The 23,138-nt window shown below is 37.4% G+C and overlaps 1 protein-coding gene across 1 annotated transcript; it reads right to left on the bottom strand.

Annotated features, from left to right (window-relative positions):
- Nucleotides 1–596: 596 nt before the first annotated feature.
- LOC139128417 (uncharacterized protein C8orf48-like) lies at nucleotides 597–16,742 on the bottom strand. The gene is made up of 9 exons (XM_070694188.1): nucleotides 16,604–16,742; nucleotides 15,896–15,981; nucleotides 13,707–13,773; nucleotides 9,271–9,506; nucleotides 6,573–6,786; nucleotides 5,053–5,174; nucleotides 4,180–4,226; nucleotides 3,493–3,598; nucleotides 597–1,299 (listed from the first exon to the last, which is right to left on the bottom strand). Exons 2-9 carry the CDS (start codon nucleotides 15,971–15,973, stop codon nucleotides 1,201–1,203), a joined length of 969 nt encoding a protein of 322 aa, XP_070550289.1. The 5' UTR covers nucleotides 15,974–15,981; nucleotides 16,604–16,742; the 3' UTR covers nucleotides 597–1,200.
- Between the last annotated feature and the right edge of the window lie 6,396 nt (nucleotides 16,743–23,138).

The following is a 23,138-nucleotide window of genomic DNA, read 5'->3' as shown; positions in this document are numbered from 1 at the left end:
CAGGTCTACACTCACTGCCAATGGCTTTTGGCAAAAACATAATGAAAGGGTTAAAGTATATGTTACACGTGAGACCAGGGTACATTATCAGAACAGGCTTCAATGTGGTGTCTGAATAAGTTGCCTAACAGACTACAAATGCACATACAAAGTTTGGCAGTGCTTGAATACATCCCCGTACTCAACTTGCAGTGGAATCCTTGTTATTTGAATTTCAGTATTTGGAAGGTCATTTAAATAGAATGTCAATGAGTGTGCACTGACTTTGACAAAAGTTACCTTCTGCAGAATGGCTACTCTAGGCAAGAGCCCTCTTGAGGTGAGGAAAGGGGTTTTGGTTCCAAATCTGACACTAAACCAAAGTACTTAACACTGACAATAAATGTTGGAGGTACATGTATTTAGCAATGCATGTATGTTTTTTATTTGATTGAATACATTGAAATTCATTAGCTTCACATTTGTTGTGGTAAAAAGTGTGTCAAACCTTCCTTTCTTTACCGGTATACCATACTACGACAGGTACTCACCCTCCTGAGCACCTGTAGCTTGAAGGAATACTTTCTTCCTGAGAACAAAAACTATACAGTCAGTAATTTCTGATAAAACTTTATTCAATGTTTATCATGTAAATAATCATCTTGTAAGATTACAGAAAATTTAGTCCCCATCAAGCTGCTGAGCAAAACCCAAATTAGTGTTGTAAAAACGTTCTTTGTGTCATTTCAGCAGCCCTTTTATAAATTGCCAGGGATTGATATGTTGACACTTCCATAGACAATATCAGTCAATTTTGTGACGTCATCTGAAAGATTATTACTGATAATGTATCCAATTATCCAGCATTGTGGTCGAAGATTTTTCTACAAATTCACTAACATTGCCAAAACATAGCATTGCAATAATGTACGCCCTCCTCGCCCATGATAGACTCAAACATTGCACTCTACAATATACAAGCTGAAGCATAGCACACTATGGTGTAAGCAGTTTGCTTTCATCCACTATGGTCTATGAGGGGGTACATTATTCCTTTAATTATTCGAGAATTAAAACATCTCCATGAAGATTGGATGGTAATTTTTTGGCAAGAAAAATGCAAAAAAGATAAGGCCAATGGGGCTTTAATGTAATTCATATCTCTGGCCTTTTGAAAATAAATTAAAGATTAAAACATACTTTCTGACAGTAGTGTATGAATTATGATATTCCCTGCATCATTTTTTGCCAAATCTGTTGTGGGTCTTCCGTTGGTTTCGGTAGAGTCTTCGCTAGATCACCAATCAGTGTTATTGAATCCTGAAATAGATACACATCAATAGATTTGATAATTACTGATTGCAAAAATAAGGCGATAGGTACCAGATGTGGCACTAACTGTTTCCTAAAATTTTAGTGTTTTCTGAGAAAATTACTTGTATATTACACAGGCTTTGTAAATCCTACATGAAATCAGAGATACAGATCCTTAAAAAAAGGGTCTATGATGAAATTGCGTGATACTTAAACATTCAATCTGTATGAAGTCACTAGTGCTAGTACATGTAAATTTACAGATTAACATCGTTTTGAACTTCTGGATTTAGATTATACAGACATACTTTAACATCTACAAATGGTCCATTTTGATGTTTTGGCATAAGTATGGAAAATGTAGGCACTGTTAGGAAGATGCCGTTGAGTATGGAATATTGACAGGGGTCTACGTTTTTGAAATTTACCACACTGAAAATTCTGTTAAAATTTGCCTGTAGATACTACATTGCCATTTGCTTCTTCTAGTGTATTACACTTTTATGTCTGTTCAGAGTCTGACTGGGGACTTGTACTTATCTCATGTACAAAAACCTCAAGCTTCAGATCTCTCTGTAAAGTAGTATGGAGATTACTTGTGATGCAAGGTCAATCATGTTGACTATCTTGCTTAAACAGTCCAGGCACTGCTTGGCCATATCAATGATATTTAATTTTGGGAATATGGTGTTAGAGACAGTTCTAGGGTCAACTGAAACATGCCTTAAAATCATGTGTGAGATTACTAAACATTTTCAGGGTAGACAACAGCAGTGTGCCACTGTGGTGAAGATCTACTACGTAACTTGTATTTTGACCATAGAGGGCGCACTCCATTACAGCTGAGCCAACTATTCAAAGAATCACATTCAATTAATATATGAAATGTGCGTTGCTTTATTGCTGTAACTTTTGATGATAGTTGAATAAATTTTATGTTACTTTTACATGCAATGTCTGCAAGTATGGCTTCAATTTGTATCAGACCACAAGATATATTTCTGAGGGACAACAGATATAAAACCTTAACATGTAACAAAAACTGACCAACTTACATCAAGAGATGGACAAAAGTTTTGTCATTCATTTATCATGCCTATCAACAAATTTTGGACATTGAAGGTAAAACGGCAGCCTGTTTTACATGTTAAACGCCCAAACTGTTAACATACTAAATCTTCACAATAATTATTGTTCTTCCAAAACACATGTACCTTAGTTGAGAAGTGCCACTGCACCACTTGTAGATTTTTTTATTTTCAGTATGCTGTTGATCTGGTTTTTACATATTATTATTTCTATTTTTCATATCTTCTGTTAAAGCATTGTTGTTTCAGTGTTTCATTGACTGTAAGCTGCTTCACATATGCAGTTTGATAATTATTCTAGGTCCTGGTCATCTGTGTGACTCATCTAGTCTGGATTTCAAGACAAAGCCAAAGCCAAATAAACAATCTACATTTGTATATTATATTAGAGTGTCAGTCATGCAAATGGTTGTTCTGATGAGCGCTTATGCCAGCTTTAGTAAAAAATTGATTCAGCAGTCCAAAAATAGGCCCCTGAGCTAACATGGAAGGTTAATGTGAAGCCAGAGAGCGCTTACATAGCAGAAAAAATTTATGTAGTCACTATGCGACTAAATACAATAAAGATAATGAAAAGAGAAGTGTACATGTTTAGAAAATTGCTTATAGAACTTGCTTATTAAAGCATTTAGCTTGCACATTGTCGTATAAGGCTTTCAAGTAGCTGATTACACATTGTATGTATCCTTCTTGTATACAATACTTGGTCTCAAGTGCGGAACTCCCTTAAAGATTGTCACTTAATTTTTCTCCAAATTGGCTGCTAAATCTATGTCGTAAACATCTCTTCCACAGTAGAAACACAAATGTTGATATCATATCATAGAAATAACACCCTTTGCAGGCAGGCATGCACTCAATTTTGTAGCAATGCACTCCATAAAGCACTTGCCTAGTGGCTTCTACTATATGTCACACACTGTACCTAGTATATCTTGGGTATACCAGCCTGTGGCTAAACTTATTGCTCAAATAAATCAAAATAAGTATTTCTGTGGGTGGCATTTTTGAGCAAATGGGCTATTGACATTGTGTTTTTATTTTACTGTAATAACTATAACAATACACTATAACATCTTAATTGCATAATACCAAGAGTAATATTACTCACATGATTGCTGAGATATTTTTCAACCTTCAGATCCATTGCCTTTCTTTCTGCTAGTGCTGTCTTTGTCTTGATAAAGCTCTGTTCTGTGTTATATTCCCTGGCAATACTGCAACAATGGAGAAACACAGACACAACTTTTATATGTGACATTTCATGAACAGCACACTGAGGGGGTACTGTTGATGCAGCAGTCAGTACCCTGATACCTTGTAAAAATCATACAAAAAGAAACATTGAATAATGGTATGATACACAAGAATAAAACAACAAACAAATAAACAGTGACAACAAATAGTCTCCTATTTACTTATTTATTCATGCATGTGTTGGAGTTTTCTCTGCAAGTTTAACAGGCATACTTTTCTTACTTTGCCCTTGACTACGTTAGCATATATTATCACCTGTAATGAAAGTTTGTGTTAACTTTACAAACTGTTGAGAGGTTAAATTTTAAAATGTAAATAAAAAACATTACAAAACATGAAAATGCTCATAAATTGGAAAATCTGTATGTACACTTTTTATATTTACCAATTTCTACCTGCTGGGTGCAACATTTTTATCTTATTCATTGCAAGAATTGATTTTGGAATGAAATTCAATTTTTTTGAAAGTTACAGTTAAGTGTCTTAAATTCAAATTAACTGTGAGAAGTAAAAGCATAGAAAAACCCAATATTTTTCTTACCTGCAAATGTGACATTTCTTAGGGTCATGAAGTTCAATGTTTGCAGCCTGTGTTACATAAACAAATATAAAGACAAATAATCTACTGGGTAATTTGTCCTGAAAAACAATGCGTACACAGTGTACTCTGTGTAAACTCATGTCGTCATGTGCATCCCTGTTATTGAATTACACTGATTACACTGTTCCAGCCTCTTATTTCATTTTCCCAATAGTTTGGCTGTGATACCTTAATCCTTTTGTGGTACATTTTCCCCTTTCAAATTATTTTATTGTTTTTCGATTTTCGATTTATATACAAATTGCAATGTATGAAAGTGTATCGAGGATAAAACAGTTTGGCACATTTCCTCAAACACAGGACAACTCATTGACATCTACTACGGGTAGATGAGTGAAATCCACGATTAAAATGAAGCAAAGTTGACTCACAAAGTCATGCCAAATGAATAAAGCAACGCAAAATACAGAATCAAAAATGATATTTCTTCAGAATATTTATTTCTAGCATCATTATATTCTCAGCTTTGTCCATACCAGTGAAATTTGTAACGTCATGGATTCTGATAATGAATCCAATTTTCAAGCACTGTTGTCCATGTTTTCTACATCTACAAATTCAGTGGCATTGCCAAAACTATGAATTATGTGTACTGGCAATAATGTACCCCTTCTGGGTATACATTACTGTACAGAGGACTAAAAATAACATTGCACTCTGTAATGTAATCTGCTTCACCCCATGCATTATGTTGTGCAAAGGTTGCTTTCATCCATTACAGGCCGGAAGGGAGTACATTATTGCATTAATACACATGTAGCTTGCTATTCTTTTTGTCCTCTAATTTTCACAACTCATACAATGACCGATTACCTTATGCATTTTTTCCATGATATTGGTCAGTTTCAATCTCTCTATAAGTCTTCTATCAATTTCCTTGCCATCATACTTGTCTTCCTTTGGTTTGGGTTCGGAATAATCTTGGGCCATTCTTGCTGAAAATCACACATACTGTTGTTAGATAACTCTGTCATTTAATAATATGAAAACCCCAGCGGGAACACCATGGTCTCTTATGATATCTTTGTGTTTTCCTTTTCATCGATATTAATTTTGACGAATGATTCTCATTATATGCAGGTATTAAATAACAATATTACATCTACATAAATGAGTTGCACTGACTCACTACCATTTTCATAGTTGGAAGTTTTGATGAAGTTTTCAGAGTATTAATGGATTGCTGAAACACTGTGTATGGCTGTCTACTTCTGGTGGTAACATTAGATGCTGAGTGACTGTACACATGGTTTACTGCTCAATATGCTCTATTGCTGAAAGTCAAGGACTAATCAGCTATTGAAAATCCTGGAAAATTAAGGCATCACTGTTCCTCTAAGACATGTCACTACGTTGACTGTTTGTTTCCACAGATTGGCTGCCAATTTTTTAGAGATACCTAAATTAAAGTACATCAGGGATGTACATGGTGATTTTATACAGTAGGCCAAGGTTTACAGCCCTACACTGGAGGTGCCAGCAGATTTTATTTCAAAAGTCAGATGACTATAGATTGCGACCTTGTTACTAGTACTTTAGTTTGGCATCTAATATCCTTGATTGATTTCAAGGTGACATCACTTCATCAAACGTCACTGAGTTGTTTGATTGTGAGTCCTGAAAGTCTGGTAATATACTACAGCTTGATAGAGTGCGCTATATTTCAAGAAGATACACACAGCCTGTCTGTATATTTGAAATGTTTGAATACAATTAACTCCAAGCATGTAAAAGACATTGTGTGCATTTGTGTTACTTTATCTATAATCAAAAGCTAAGTTCTGTCTCTATAAAATTCAGTACAAAGTCACCGATAAGTACAGTAGACAACAATGGAACCACAAGGTACCATGCACTCTACTTTAGAAAATGTCTGACAGAAACGTACAGTGGACAAATCAAGCTTTTTGTAAATCAATGGAGATAGTTATATGATACTACTACATCAAAATGACAAATTTTGCTTTGTTAAATTATTTTTTGTGACTTGTACAAGTTCAGATTTGGCACAGCAACTAACTGAAATACTTTTGGGTTCAATAAAGGTTATTGTTATCATATTTCTCATGCAGGGCACTGAGTCAAATATTTCTACAACACCAAACATGTTACAGTGACGGGTATGTGTTAGGTGTTAAAACAACTTGAAGGAATCATGTTTCTAGGACGTATAAAAAAATACTTATGGCAAGAAAGTCAGCCAATAATACACTTCACAACTAAATATAAAAAAGTAAATTAATTGATATCTGACTAGTTATTCAGCAGAAATATTTAACAAGAGACCCTACAGAATAAATTTAAAATATTATAATCAATTTGTAAAGTCTAACCTGGTTTTATTTCTGGTGTCCTCAGAATTTGTAACTTTTTCTTGCAAAATTGTTTTGCAGCAGAGGGTTGTTTTGTCTTAGTTTTCTTGAGGAACACTGGTTCAGCACTGTGTTGAATTTGTCGAGGAGATGACGTCCTCAGACGATGTAGTTTCACTTGGATGAATTCTTCTTCAAAAGCTTTTGCAATCACTGCTCTTTCATCTTCTGAGTCCTTCATGAAAAGAATGAGTGAAGAAATATTATAATGGGCCATGAGCAAATGGACAAAATGAATCCATTTGTATGCACTATTTTCCGATGTCTACATGGTGTAGACATACCCTGATACTACAGTATGAGAATGTGTCACTTTATATCTTGCACACACCAGGGTTCTCAAAAATTTTTGAAGTAGGCGGAAAATTCAGAAAAGTAGGCGGTTAGCTTCTGTGTGCAACCAGGTTCCCTGGGTGGGGGGTGGGGGGGGGGTGTTTAAGAATTTTTTTTAATTGAGGACATTTCTGAGCAATTTCATGCATTCTTATACAGTGTATAGAAGGCTATTCCAACATACACACAGGGGGAGGGTTTCAGGCACGGGGTCCCCCGTCCCTGTGGGCAATAAATTTTAAAATTTTGAAGACATTTTGGAGTAATTTCATGCATTCTTGTACAGTATTAAAGACCATTTCAGCATACAGAATAATCATTATCATTGTCAATTACAACATGTTTTAAAGGGATAAAGTTTTTAAAAAACATCAGAAAAATTAATTTGATATCACTCGGGCCTGTCAACTGCATTCAGTTGACAAGGATAATAGCAAAATTTCACAAGACTGTTGTGTAGAATTATGTTTAGCTCATGACTTGAACAAACATTTTGAAATACATCATAGAATAGTGGTTTTCACAACCTAGAAAACGATCCGCTAGAATCCTGACCAGTCTGGCTGTACAAAGTTTTTACTGATTTAAATAAACTTGATTGAAGATACAGTAAAATCAAAAAGTTTTTTCGATTCAATGAATTATAGGAACACAATTTTCAGTGATTTTAATTCACTGTACTAATTTCACAATAAAACGAATCCGCGAGCTGATTATGAATTTTTTGGTGATGTTGAATATAATTGAAAAAGAGAGCTAAATTTCAGTGTTCATGTTTGATAAAACCTCAAACTAACGACACCGAATGCCAGCATGTACTACACCGTATGTGTACAAAGCACCGGCAGTCAATTGTAACACAGTACACACAACGCGATATCGGTCGACCTGAAATTTGACACTGTGATCGACTTAGCGTTTCAAAGTACGAAAAGTGAGACCGAGTAATTTTTTGTTTATTTAGATTTGATCTTAACCTCCCAAAACCAACAGACAAAGTCCTACTCTTACGCAGAAAATCAAATTTTGCAAGCGTCGACTTTCTCTTCCGCGATGCACACAACCACGGCCCTTCCACAAAACGCGATGTCGATCGACTTGAATATTGGCATCGTGATTGACCATGGATGGATTGACATGGCGTTTCAAAGTATGCAAAAATGAGACTCAGTAACTTTTGGTCACTTTAGATTTGATAAAAAACCTACCAAACCCATCAGACAAGGCCCTACTCTTACGCAGAAAACCAAAGCTCTCAAGCATCGACTTTCTCTTCCATGTTTGAGCGCAACAAAAGTCGGCTTCATTCGGAAATGGTCGGCTATTCGCGGGCATAACGTAATTGTATGTTAGTCCAATTTTCGGCTATACCCGATGTGAACGTCGGAATAATTCGGCCTGTGATCGGGCAAGCAAGGTTGACCTCGAGAGCGATTCCCAGTGTAGTACAACACGTTTGCTGATCGCGGTACACCGCCGTAAATTGCTAGACTACATTATATAGCCACATCGGCACTTCTGAAATATTATCTCCGGCTAGCAAGACCACCAAAAAAATCAAAATATTGTTATCAAAACCAGAATTTCCGGGCCAGAGAGCGAAACAGTGCTGAAAAGTAGCCGGCCAAAATATGAAAGTAGCCGGTCAATTTGGCCGGCATCCGGCTAAAAATGAACACGCTGCACACATATATAAGTAGATATGCATATGCACATACACATACATGCGTACATGTACACATTACAAAGTTCAGAATCTGATTATTTTTAACGTAGTTGTGGTTTTTCAGATATCAATGTTGGCGTCTTGTAGATAGTTAAAATTATGATATAGATTATGGATGCAAAACTATATCTGTAGTGACTTTTGTACAGTACAACCACTTCACTAGAACTGTTTATTTTGTCTTTACCATACATGCATAATGTACAATATGTACCAACTTGTTAAATTCTCGATTGGATTGGAACTCACATACAGCATATGGCACCAAGTCACTCAGTCAAGATATCACAGTCAAAACTGTTTGGCTAATTTCTAAACCTTCAAAAGAGTGGTTCAATAACTGAGCTAAGTTATTACAATTTTTTCTGACTGCGACCCCTTATAAAGTTTATGAAGCACTCACATATACATACTCACTATCACACTTTGCACACAAACTCAATCATAGCAATGCATCACTGAACTTGACTTCAGAAAGTTAAGTAGATCTCTCTAGAATTCCACAGATCTATAACTGTTACACTACTTTTCACTGTAATTATCTCCTGTATATGCTAATTAGAATGGAAAAATAGCTAAATATGATGTATTCATACTTACAGTACTAGGAGCCTCTTCTTCCCAGCTTTCATCGGAATACCCCAACTGACTTTCTGTTTGACTTGCCAGACTACTGCGTTCACTAACAGACACTGCTTCAAAACTCTCTTCTGTATACTCTCTCTGCTGCTCCGAGACATCAGTTTCACTCACATAGTAGATTTTTTCAAACCTGGCACTTCGTGAGTCTGGACGTAAGGGACTTGCAAGGAAATCTCTAGAATCTATGGTTGAATCTAGATGGATTGTAACAAGAAAATTCAGAAGTGACCACATGAAATATACTTGTTTCTCCTCTGATTCTAAGGTACTTTAAATAATTTTTTTGTTTACCCTCCACATACTTGTAAATTTTCAGAGAAAATTAAGAAAACAAACACAATGTTAACATTATTACAAATAAAATAATTCTTTTTCTGAAAGAAACTAACCAAAAATGAGCTTATGTTAATACACTTTGGTTTTTGTCTGTGTTTGTCCTTTTCCCTGGATGGCTGGTAGTTTTCAAAAATCCAAGAACGACAAACAAAGAATTTTCTTTAAATGGCCTTATAAAGAAAATAATGCAATGTCATTCCCTTAACTACATGAGCCACTGTGCCTTTAGATTCCTGTCGTACAAGGAACACCTATATATACATTTTGTGCCCCAGTAAATGCTGTAATCCAATACATGTACCTTATCTTCAGTTTGTGATAATCTCAGGCAGATTTCATCAAACATGAAATATATATTGTTTGGTACATTGTTCAGTTCCTGAACCAGCAAGGGTCAAAGAAAAATCAAATTTCATTTGTTATCGTATATAAGATGTTTCAGAAAAGCATAATGAAGGGAAGTCACCATTGACCTTGACCTGCAGTTCTGATTTTACTGAAACACAAGCTGAAGAATCCCAGTGGATAACCTTCAGTTTTATGAGTTGACCTTTTGCTTTCACATGAACAACATTAAGTACATGTAACAAAGTTGCTCAAGTAAAACGTTTAAAGCTCTAAAAGGAGAGAAAGTTTTTGAAATAATCCAATGTTCGAGAATGACATCTTATTTAATGGCCATCTTTAACAGTGATTGAGAGCAACTATGTATAAACAGACATTTATTGTACATAAAAATAACAACTGCAGTCTAAAATTTCATCATTTATTTATGAAACCCCTGATATTTTGGGGGCAGTTTACTTTGGGTGACAGTGAGTAAGATTCAACAATTATTTGTGTGCAATTCAAGAAGATGCTATGCTGTCAGTGTCAGGTTGATACTACAGACAATTATTAAGAACACGTGTATTGAATTCTGTCACAGTTTCTCCCTGTGAAAAGAGTAGCATATGACAAAACACTTGTCTATTTTCTGTAAAATATGTTCGCAGGGAATATCTATATATGCATTGTGTGACCAATAACTTCACTTGTCATGACAAGAAGACAAAATGATAGTCATTTCATTGATAAAAATTTATGACATCTGAAAGATACCTGGGAGGCATTTAACAATATCATAACAATGATGATATTCATTCAACTAATTGAGTCACGTTGTTTACATACTTACTATCTACTGTTGATTGAACAATCAGAGTGCTCAATTCAGGGTGTTTTATGTATAGGATAAAGCCCGAGTACGAGGGCTCCTATAAATGCCCTAGGGCACATTAGTTTATGTTTGTACCACAGCAGATTTTGTGAAATAGCCTTCCAATGTAATGGAACATCCTATAAATGCCCTAGGGCACATTAGTTTATGTTTGTACCACAGCAGATTTTGTGTTGCAGCTGGTTTCCGCTGTGTTACCAAATTTGAATATTAAAACATACCAGATGTCTACAGAATATGACATGTTCACTTTTGATTGGACAGTACTTTACTACGGCGCTGTCATTCGTTTCTGGAATTTGGTGACCAAGGCTTTACGAGTAGATAAAACACCCTGAATTGAGCACTCTGATTGGTCAATCGACAGTAGATAGTTTTTAATTACTCGTAAAGCCTTGGTCACCAAATTCCAGAAACGAATGACAGCGCCGTAGTAAAGTACTGTCCAATCAAAAGTGAACATGTCATATTCTGTAGACGTCTGGTACCTTTTTTCCCTAATATTCAAATTTGGTAACACAGCGGAAACCAGCTGCAACATAAAATCTGCGGTGGTACAAACTTAAACTAGAAAGCATTTGCAAGCAAAAGCGAAGTTCCAGAGACCAGAGCAGCGGAAGAAACAAGAGAATGTGTGACAAAGATAGGTGCAGAATGAAAGAGTGCTTTGGATTTTAATATTCAAGCACGTACCTATAGTTATAGGGCTGCTAGCAGTAAACACCATAATAGTACAACTAAAAGCGAGGCAGTCCACAGATTACAAATGACTACATGTCGGTAAAAACGCAACAGATACATACGGGGGCGACAACGCACGGAAATGTATATCAGACGACATTCTCGCGAGCCAGAGCAATAATTTTCGCTCCGCTGACCTACGCAAAAATCAATCGCTTGACGGGTAGCGCTGAGTTGTTGCCGTAAAGAGGCGCGTGGTTTACGACGATGATCAGACGAGAGGAAACATCGGACCATGGGATCTATTTTTCATACATGATCGCACCTAGGACGTTGAAATTGAAAACCGAGGCCACATGCATTGTCATTTGATTAAAAGCACAGACTAAAACGATTTTCATTGCAATGTCGCTGTTTTCACAAGATACTGACCGTTTGATCTTGGAAAGTTGAGCTGCTTTAACGTGCAGCCAACGCATGCCCTTGCGATGCGGTGACAGGGCTGTGTGTTACCGGCGTTAAACGGCCTCGCAGACTGATAATATATAGGAAAAACCGCTGGTGGCTCCTCAGAAATACGGCGGGCAGTTTCTCCGCCATCACAGCCGATTTTGATCCAAATTTTGCATTGATCATCGTTTTCGAGCACATCCACCTCGCCTAGGTACACGATGTGCCCAGCCGCGCTTGTAAACTTACGGAAAGCATATTTTTCTCTCTCTATGCGAGCGAAATCCGCCGCCATTGTCTCATGAGCATGCGGGCGAAACAGTATAGCGCCACGTACGGCGAGTATTTAGAGAAAAATAAAATCAAAAAGCAACAAAAAACAAAGCGAAAGAAAGCTAGAATTATTAATAGCTGAACGCAATATGATAGTCGAGCAATGGAGAATAAAAAATAAATAAACACACAAGAAATGCCCGTAAACCCGTCCGAGCTGAGCGATGACGTCATAAGCGTGTCGCAATGCATTCTGGGTAATTAAGGTAAAATTTGTGTATAGCATGTTCTATGATAGTAATACCGGAAATAGAGAAAGAAAGAAAGAAGAAAGAAAGAAGAAAGAAAGAAAGAAAGAAAGATAGAAAGAAAGAAAGAAAGAAGGAAAGTGAGCAAAAACTAACAGTTCCAGAGCTGGTCTCTGGAACTAACTAATGTGCCCTAGGGCATTTATAGGATGTTCCATTACATTGGAAGGCTATTTCACAATAAAAGTTTTAATTCATATCCTAAACATGTTACATTGACAAAGGGCACGGTTGACGAAAACACATTGAAAACGAAAATATATCAGTTAGGGGCGATAGTTTTTAAGTCGGATAAAGCCCGAGTACGAGGGCTCTTCTGGTATATAAAGTCCAACCAAACGATAAAATGTCTCGGCCTGCGGCCTCGACATTTTATCGTTGGGTTGGACTTTATATACCAGAAGAGCCCTCGTACTCGGGCTTTATCCTATACTTAAAAACTATCTACTGTTGATTGACCAATCAGAGTGCTCAATTCAGGGTGTTTTATCTACTCGTAAAGCCTTGGTCACCAAATTCCAGAAACGAATGGCAGCGCCGTAGTAAAGTACTGTCCAATCAAAAGTGAACAGGTCATATTCTGTAGACATCTGGTACGTTTTAATATTCAAATTTGGTAACACAGCGGAAACCAGCTGCAACACAAAATCTGCTGTGCCCTAGGGCATTTATATAATGTGCCCTAGGGCATTTATAGGATGTTCCATTACACTGGAAGGCTATTTCACAAATAAAAGTTTTAATTCATATCCTAAACATGTTACACTTACAAAGGGGACAGTTGACGTAAACACATTGAAAACGAAAATATATCAGTTAGGGGCGATAGTTTTTAAGTCGGATAAAACCCTCGTACTCGGGCTCTTCTGGTATATAAAGTCCAACCCTATGATAAAATGTCTCGGCCTGCGGCCTCGACATTTTATCATTGGGTTGGACTTTATATACCAGAAGAGCCCTCGTACTCGGCTTTATCCTATATATCATGATCAGGGAATGTGCAGATAGGCTAACAAGGGCCTTGCTAATCACAGACAACTGCAGTCTTGAAACAATACAATGGAAAAAAACATACACCAGTAGTACAATGATGGAAGTATGGAATTATCGTATTTGGATAAGCATACCTTTGCTTGTGTCTGAGAATGAATCTGATTTGTATGTCCTTGGTAGACCTGTCCTTTCATCTGTACTCTGCAAAGAAACATGGCATAGCCTCTTTGAGTTACAGTCATCTTTTGAAATTCTGGATTTTGAACTCAAAGTATACTTAGACATATCAGAGATATACTGCTAAAGAAGTCAACTTCCATCAGGTTTGATAGAACTTCAACTTTAAACAGTTTAAGGGTAGTGTCATGCATTGAATTCAAACTTGCCCTTGAATGTACATCAAAGAGCTGTTGCACTAAGACTTATGCATGGATAATTGTTATGGTGTTACTTTACATGTGTTTGTGCACAGTGGTTTGTGACAACTATATGAATTTGAATCAAAACAACAGCAATGACAAATTAGTGTTTTTCAATTATAAACAAACGTAAATAATTACATCAATCAGATTAATGCTACGTTAAAATAATTCTCTTTGCAAACACTTCAGTTCAGTGTAGCCTGCCAGTATAGTCTACCAAAATGTCCTATAAACTCAGCATGTGACCAGCTATGTCAATCAACATCACCCAAAGACGCACATCAATGTACTGGCCTCGACCACCTGTTTGTGTTTATACATTTCCCCATTACCATTCTAATAGAACTCTATGTTAAAAGGACCTCTGTAAACCAAACACCTCTCCAAACTGATCAATTTTCTCAGTCCCTGGAGGGTTCAGTTTAGACAGGTTTTACTGAACCTTTATGGTATTAACAACCATAAACAAACAACAAACATATCTCCAACATTGCAGTTAAATTGCTGAACAATTGAGAAATTAGACTTGGTTCAAGTCGGTGAATGTTTAAAAAAACAAAATCATTTTTAATAGTTTCTCTTGTGTCTCTCCTATTTCATACGAACCTATTTGGAATTAGGCAGCCCAGGCCAGGTTTTCCTGGCAATTAAACACGTTACCTAGGAGTCTGCGCAGTAGTGAGTTAGTTTCTGCCGGATTCACCGACTTGGACTTCTTGCAAAGTACAGGCGGTGAGACGGACTGTGTACACAGTGACGTCAAGCAAATACAAAATGACTGACAGCCCTCTCCTGTATATTCTGGCCGAAAAGAAGAACGCATCCTCTTCAACATTGAGTACATTACACGCTTGACAAATATGGCATAAAGTTTGAATTCGCACATGGACCAAGTTTTAAAACTGATTGGTTGACCTTTACAAATCATGCGAGATTACCAGAGAAAGTTGTCGAGATTTATATTCAGGGAAAATACATGTATGTGTGCGTCTGCACACCAACTGGCAGCGGTAAACAACTGACTAAAGAAGTCGCCCCACACTCTTCTGATTTTCATCACTTCGGACAAAACCGTACTGATTAAATCCCCCCTACATATTGCTCTAATGAAGGAGCAAGCCTAGAAGTTGAACAAAAGAGGACCAAAAGTTGTGTACATCAGCGACTGCAACATTGATATGACTTGCGGTATAAGGCTTGTTCAACCATGGAGCTATAAACGGAAGTTTTCGGCAATAAACAGGGGTCTATTGACTTTGATGACAGCATAGAGGTCTTCTTTACCTACATGGTGGGAGTGATTGCACTTGACATTTTATCAACAACGCCATGTGAGTTTTATCATAGATAGTCAAGAAACTTTCTTGACTGTCTATGGTTTTATGCACATCTTTTGGGAGATTGAAAGGTAACTCGTCCCAATATGCCAGATACAATGATGTCATCTTATGAATAATTGATCCATAAATACAAACGTCATCTCATCAATAATTTATAGCAATGCAGATTGTGCAAGAACGCCGGCTGACTCGCAGCGTTTTGGAAGGTTATATCCAATTGGGTGGCTGAATCTTACCAATATAATGAAAACAATACAAATAGACTCCCCAAGTGGCTGTGAATAGTGACAATCGACCAATCAGATAACAGCTTCGAAATCGCTGCGAGTCGGCCCAAGAAAGCCAAGTCTGTGATTCCGGGAGAAACTCCCCTGTATAGCATTCACCCCACTCACACATTTCACATGAAAACAGAACACAAATCATCGCGTTCAACCATAGACAGTCATTTCTCGACTGTCTATGGTTCAACCCACTAAAACATTCACAAATCACAGAGTTGAACCAAGTCAATGAAAAAATAAGCAAGGGCGTTATTTTGACTGAAAACTTCTAAATTACCTCATCGTCTGTAGTTACTGAATGGACATCAATGAGTGTTCTTATGTCTGTCAATTCTTCAAAGTCACTCTCTGTCATGGCTTATGCTGTAATCAAGAATCATCATGCACAGAAATGTAAGAGAAATGTATGTTTCTCGTTAGTTTTTAAACATGACACTTTACAGAAATGCACAGTGTGAATACACCGGGTATTTTTGTGTATAGTCTATAGATGTGCATATTTCACGTGATGGAAATTCTTAGTATCTCATGACAGTGCAAGATGATAAAATATTATGAGGGATTCACACTGCATACGTCTGGCGTACTCTCTGTAGAATATGATCCTCAACCAACTAAAAACAATCCATGCATGCGTGCACGGTCAGATTTTCGAGTGTACAACACTGAATTACCATGAAAAATTCAATGCCTTGAGGCTCGGTCGAGGGGGTCTTTACCCTGGTGTTTGTGCAGACGGTTAGCGATGCATAACACATGTAACAGGAAAACGCTGGGGCTTAATGAGAAGTAGTTTTAGGACGAAATAGTTTTGGAACGATCACGGAGCTTCGGAGGTGCCTCATGGAGGCGAGACCTCCATTTTTGCTGACATATGATGAGATTGAGACGACTCGCGACTGGACGATCGAGTTTGCCAGGGATGATCGACGGTACGGTGGCCAGTGAAATAGTCCCCGAGTGAAACAACTCTACTACTACTCACCTGGAACCTCAGTCGTCTCGATATTAAAATGTAAAGCGGTGCAAAGACGTTGAAGACGGTGAAAACATACACTGCCACAACCAACTTCCAACATGTTCGAAGGAATTTGATTTTCGCTCGTAATTTCTGCGCATGCGCGATGAACTTTTCTTAGTTTTCCTGTGAATGTCTCGTCTCTTCTTGTCATATGACAACAAGTTGTACAACATCTTCCCTTCTACATGTTCTACTGTCTACGGTACGATTCTACCGTTTGCTACTTAGTCTTATTGCTCTGATATAAGCTCCATTATAAACAATAAAAATGCGAAGCAACGGTTGCCGCTGTCGTGAGCTCGCGTGCATAAACCACAGGCGCTCCTTAGCTGGGTCGTCTGCTAAGTAGATCTATATTCGGATCGATCTATTGATCCCGTAGTCGTAGTCGTAGTCGTAGTCTTATGTTATCATTTCAACCTTTGGACATGCCTCCCGTGTAAATATTTAGGTTGCAGTGGCGGGCATATCGACTACGGGATCAATTGATCGATCCGAAAATCGATCTACTTAGCAGACGACCCAGGTAAGGAGCGCCTGTGGCATAAACGTGCAGCCACTTGGACATCAATAAAGCTGTAATAAGGTCATGGCCACTCACTTTGTTGAGTGACTGTGGAAGGTGAATCTTTTTTGTCCATGGTTAGAATCATGTATAGTCCGTCTGTTGTCCATGACGACTTAAATTGAGGGACGCCGAGTATTTGTTCTTAAAGCAGGAGACTCTATGGATAGCGCAGATACTGACAGGTCGTCACAAGGACCGTACGACCAATTTAAACACTGTATCAAGGCTAAAACATGTCTGTCATAGGTGCTAATCCTCCCTGAAGTTTTATTATTGGGCATTCCCCTCCCTCTGCCTATTTCTCGGTACCCACTGCCAGAATTTTCTCCGCCCACTGTTAAAACTGAAATTTCTTCCCTGCCCACTGTAAATATTGACCGTTTTTCTCCAGCCCACTTGTTAGTTTTTAAATTTGCCGCCCGCTAAAAAACTGCACACGAACACTTTTTTCACGAATAGCTTCGTTAGTGGCACCTGTCATAAACAAGCGAGAGGCGCTAATTTTGCATTTCGATATTATTTGTTTAGTAGATATACATTTTTGGTGAGGTTATTGAGATATCATGGTTGAATTCCCGGAACAATAAAAATGAAATCTGGAAATTACTATCTGTGTCACTTCTAGATCTGCTCCAAATTCTGGTCGCTTGAATTCAAATAGTTGAACTAACTAACTTTGTCATTTAGATGCTTCACATGCAGTGCACCTGGATTTCACCGATGGTGCAGGTTCGACCAGGTATGACCAGTGCGCAATAGCTTGCAAATACTTGAATGCGTGGCTTTCATTTCCGCCACTTTCGCAAAATCGCAATCGCCATCACTGTCCCTATTGCGTTTTCCTGTTGTAAAAAGTATTTTTTCTACCTTAGCTTATGTCTTACTATTAATTCCGAGACTACGCCGCGCCGTATCACTCCCTTGCTTTTCCAACTTCACTGTTCGCCCTCACCGTGACTGCAGTCTACTGTCTGCGGTCGTCACCGGGGATCGCCATGCAACATTCGTTGTATGTATAGTGACCTGATGACACAGGTGATCGCTGGTCTCACTTCGTAATACGGGCTACGTTCAAGTAGAAAAATCAGAGTAATATTTAGTTGTTGGCAACAGTATTCGGTACATTTCACACAAAGATGATAAATTTAAGCAAGGTTTTTTCATTATTTTCGGAGTAAAACGAAAACTTGTAGTATACAAACATAGCAGACAATCATACATATACCCCTACGATGATCATTAATGAATAAAGTCACAAAACAGAGTTCATCTCAAGTGCATATTATTTGCTTAGTTAGACAAGCAAGCTCATGGACGCCATCAGCCACTGCACAAGTAACATCAATACCTTGGTGTATATTGATGTTGACCGAGATTTGAAATAGCCTTCGTGCGTTGTCGACGCATCATTTTAAACTTGTAAATAGCTTAATTTTGCTTCAATGATACAGAAAGTACGATTAGAGATATCAGAATTCGTATAATAATAGATATATCGAACAAGCTTTCGAAATTATCTTCCTTGATACGATGTAAATGTTGCACTGGCGATGTTCTACCAAACAAACGAAAAAACTCTGGCTTGTTAGTGGTATTTCCGAATATGCCGTTGGTTAGCTTTCATAGCATTCGCATACCTGCCTTGGACGTCCAAAAATTTGCCGAAGTGATTTGAGAATAAATGATGATGATTCCCCTATTCTCCTCGCCATCGTTCGTCTAGCTATTAATTATATCAAGTGATAGCTTTCTATATTTATGGCGGGATAGTGCACAGAAATATCATCTAAAGGGACTTTTCACTGCTGTGATAGCCGAATGTAAAAATATCAAAGAAGTACAAACGATCCAGAAATTAATTATTTCGATCTAGCAATAAGTCAGATTTCTGTTATCGTACAGACCATATGGTTTCACTGTCACGGTATTGCAATTTGGATGGACGATCAAAATATATCACTGGTAAAAAATACATTGAAGTATATTAAAAATAACAAAAATACCTATAATGCATTACCTTTGACATTCTTTCCACTCAGTTTATAAGGCAGGAAAGGAAAGAGGTCGTATAACACGGACATGAACCAGTTCGGATGGAAGATGAATTTTGTTTTGGCTATGAATGTCGTTAATTACCAGATGAATGTCATTGCTAGACAAGTGTAGTTTGCGACAGAATATTATACGATCCCATCGCTCAATCACCAAGAATTTGTTATGAGATAAACAGGAAAAAACGAAAAATTTGTGTATAAATTTGTATATGCGTTTGTATATGTTTACTTTTTCTGATATCGAAATCCTGGGTAATTCTTATTAAGAGCCACCAGCCCAGGTGCAATGTGCCAGCTTTCTCAATTTTATGTACCGAGGACAGGATTCACGTTCTCTAGCTTAAGCTAGAATTTATAGCATTCATGATTATTCACTTCACTTTACGTTTACGTCATACACAGAGAGAAAATAAGTAGAACTGTTTTTTCCTTACCGTCGACTGCATATCTGGGCTAATTTTAATCGACGAAATCGTAAAATAGCGAAATGAAGAAATAAAGAAACTGAAAAATAGACAAATTCATACATTAATAAAGAAAAAATGAAAATGTGGAGAGATTTGCGACAAACAGCAAAACAGACGGTCGATTCGATGTATTATGGTGACATAAAATCAGCAAAGCGAAATGCTGTCGCTTTTCGAACTTGAAATAAAGATAAGTTGTGGTATTCTGGCAAAATAAAATGACCATGCTTTGACAATGCAAGAAAATTTATATATGTAAAAGTGCATGATACGCCTTCAAAAGTCAGACTTGGTACATTTTTGACTATTTATACAGTATGATGAAAGAAGAACACAAAATGCAACTTCCGTAAAATCAGAAAAAGTGATGATGTCATTAGAAGTTGCCCTTCGCTCAAAATAATCGGTCACATCTTACGCAATATCCGAAGCGTTATCTTTGGCTGACAGTCCACCAAGTGGAATCTTATGCCGGTGGGAAAACGCACTGTTTTTCCTAATGTCTATGCGAAGACCAAACTACTAACATGAATAATTAACATGGAGATCTCGACATTGCCTAACTTTTCAACTACCCTATTCCTAACCGATAGGAATGTCTGTGCAGTCAAATTAAGATCAGAAAACGACCTTTTTTAGCGAATACAAACGTCATTGTCTTGCATATAGGACTATACTGCCCCTTAACATCAGTGTAATTCCATTCCCAATAATTTTAGACAGGATGCTTCAGGTAATATACGCCATGAAACATTTCATCTGCACCTAAAGCAATTTCTTTATCCTCTCTGCTCCAAAATTTGCTTTTTAAGGATTTTTAGTGAACTGTGCAACTTGAACATGGGCGGCCGCTAGTTTACTTTAACATTGAATAATTTTCTTCCGAAAACTTCCATTGACCCATGACCGTGATCCAAACAATTACAGTTTTCTTTAAATTTGTTCGTCTTCACATTTTGATTCTTTTTCCAAAAATGCGCGGCAAGGGGACTTTTCTGTGACTTTTCTGTGGTTTGCAATACAAATTGAATATTCAAACTCAAGATGGTACTTGTGACCTTCATATAAACAGAAACAACGTATGCCAATGTCAAACATTGAATTTCAAACACTTCACTATACTATTTTGATAAAGTAAGGAAACAGGGTGTACCTCGTAGCGTAAGCACGTTTAGACCAAATGATTTCAAATGAATGGCTCTCTGATGTCTTTCAAGGCTTGAGGGGGGACATCCCTACATTCAGTTGGAATTGCTACTGACGGCCAAGTGAAATCTTGAAATAATTTGAGCTGAAAGAATTAATCCTTGGTGTACCGCAGTGAGTGCACAAAGGTTGCGTAATACACAACCTTTATACACTCGCGCTGGTAGGGTATTCACAACTGCTCACTTACTGATCAAAACTGTGATGAAATAGAGGTCGTTCATACAAAATTAATTTGAAATTTAACTTGACCGTCATTAACCAAGGACCATAGTGCCAGAGTTATGAAATGTAAACATAGTGGCACACTACGTCTGAGTGTGCAAGGAAACAGGAATGCTAAAAAATTGAAAACTTTCAATTTAGTAGAACATGTTTTTATTCATAGCAGACTCATAGCTTATTTCAAGTGGTAAAGTTACAGTATTTTTGATTTTTGCAATTGTTTTAACTAAGTATTTATTCATTTATTTAGTAAGTTATTTACTTATTCATTTAGGAAGAATTAATGCATATCCATTTACTCCAGTTTTATCGCTAACACTATATAAGGTGAAACGTTATATTTATGTCGTTTTGTTGATACAATCAAATTGGGCATATATTGTGCATTTTGTCATTTGTATGTTATACCGTACATAGTATAGCGCCTACTACGGATTTTGGGGGTTGGCCATCCCTGCAGCATGTTTAGGAATCTATTCGTGTGTGAATGACAATGCAAAAGAATACTACATTTTTAAAACAAAACGATATTCATTTTATGTCTCGTTATGTAAATCCCCCCCTTTTCCCAAGCTGTGGAGAACACTGAACATTAAACTCCGAGGCTATAAACATCTATATTCACTAACTTAGCCCAAGATGTCTGCGGACTTTCAGGTCTGCATGGTTGTTTCCCTAAGTTTCGTAGTGGGAGAGGTCGCCGTGTCTTATTTTCCTGTAGACAGGACACTAGACCTCATGGAAATGTCACCTATTTTAGCAGTGAATTGGCCTGAACTAACTGGCCCAACTCGACCTCAACGATTGAAAGTTCCCTGACAGATCTGGTAAACAAACTGTGCAACACACATGTGCCCATGAAGTAACCCCGCTATGCAATATACCCAGTACAGAACAGGTCGGAAGCCAGTGGATAACATCATGTTCACTTTGTGAAAAACAAGCATGAAACGTAAAGGCGCTGTCACTGTAGGCCGTCACTATAATAAAGGGACAACAGAGGTCAGCTACATAAATTTGCTTATTGCACATAACATTAGAAGAGATAGTTTATCTCAACTTTTCCAGATATCCAGCATCCTCGATCACATCTTGATTCAACTTCCTGTTATCTTGCAATCTTCTGGGAAACGAAGGTCGTGTCTGACTGTACATATTAAACATTTCAATAAACAGTGTGCAATTTTAAAAGTCATGACGTAGAGCAAGAGTCAACAGAAAACATTTTAGTCGGTACATGTATTAGTAGATTCTTATCATGTTTTGTCTATCCATTGATAGATTAATATACTTTTATGAAAGTCCTGACAAAATCAAGCAAACATGCATGTGGCTGAAACTTACGTAGAACTCTATATTGACACGGTTGTGTTTACACTTGATGCAAGCACGATAAAGAGCAAAGAACAGACGTTTGAATTATTCACTTTGAAAGCTATGGATGGAAGATTCATTCGTTAGGGTACTTCCCCAACTCTCATGCTGGGGTCAGAGATAGAATTGAAGCCATACATGATCTTTCTGTCTGCTTGTGACGCAAAGCATCGCTGTACTTCAGAAGCAGTAAATCATTGTGTTGGTACTGGCAGTCCTTTTGGGTCACTGTAGCAGCTGATTGTAATTCACGAACGCTTTAGTCCGGCACGTCATCATACGTAGAACAAAGTTACGCCAAGACTGATTTATGACAACGGTATCACCTTGTCAAGTTAAATTATCTTGGAGAAGGCGTTTTGCAGTCGCAGTTGAACACTGCACAGCCTGTACAGACATATTTTGGCATTTGGAAGTATATTTACTGTACGAATTGGTAATTGTGTAAAGCGTACTTTAAAATTATGATATTAAGTAGATTAGTAATTTCTATCATTACCACAAATTCGTCCACGGACGTTGTGAAATGAAGTTTGGACACATTCAATGATGGTCAAGGTATCGTTACCCGTCTGCTCCTTTCAATTAATAATATTTCTCCACTG

The sequence above is a fragment of the Ptychodera flava genome, unplaced genomic scaffold (assembly GCF_041260155.1).
Source record: "Ptychodera flava strain L36383 unplaced genomic scaffold, AS_Pfla_20210202 Scaffold_53__1_contigs__length_892398_pilon, whole genome shotgun sequence".
Lineage (NCBI taxonomy): Eukaryota > Metazoa > Hemichordata > Enteropneusta > Ptychoderidae > Ptychodera > Ptychodera flava.
The sequence above is the reverse complement of the archived record's forward strand: the minus strand, read 5'-3'. Positions and strand labels throughout refer to the sequence as shown.

Bases quoted from the DNA above. Each gene is read 5' to 3' on its own strand.
- LOC139128417 (XM_070694188.1), bottom strand. From the start codon at position 15,973: ATGACAGAGAGTGACTTTGAAGAATTGACAGACATAAGAACACTCATT. The intron at 5,175-6,572 runs GTTAGACTTTAC...TGTGATTTTCAG, and splicing joins GACACCAGAAATAAAACCAG to CAAGAATGGCCCAAGATTAT. The intron at 1,300-3,492 runs GTGAGTAATATT...TATCTATTTCAG, and splicing joins AAAAATATCTCAGCAATCAT to GATTCAATAACACTGATTGG.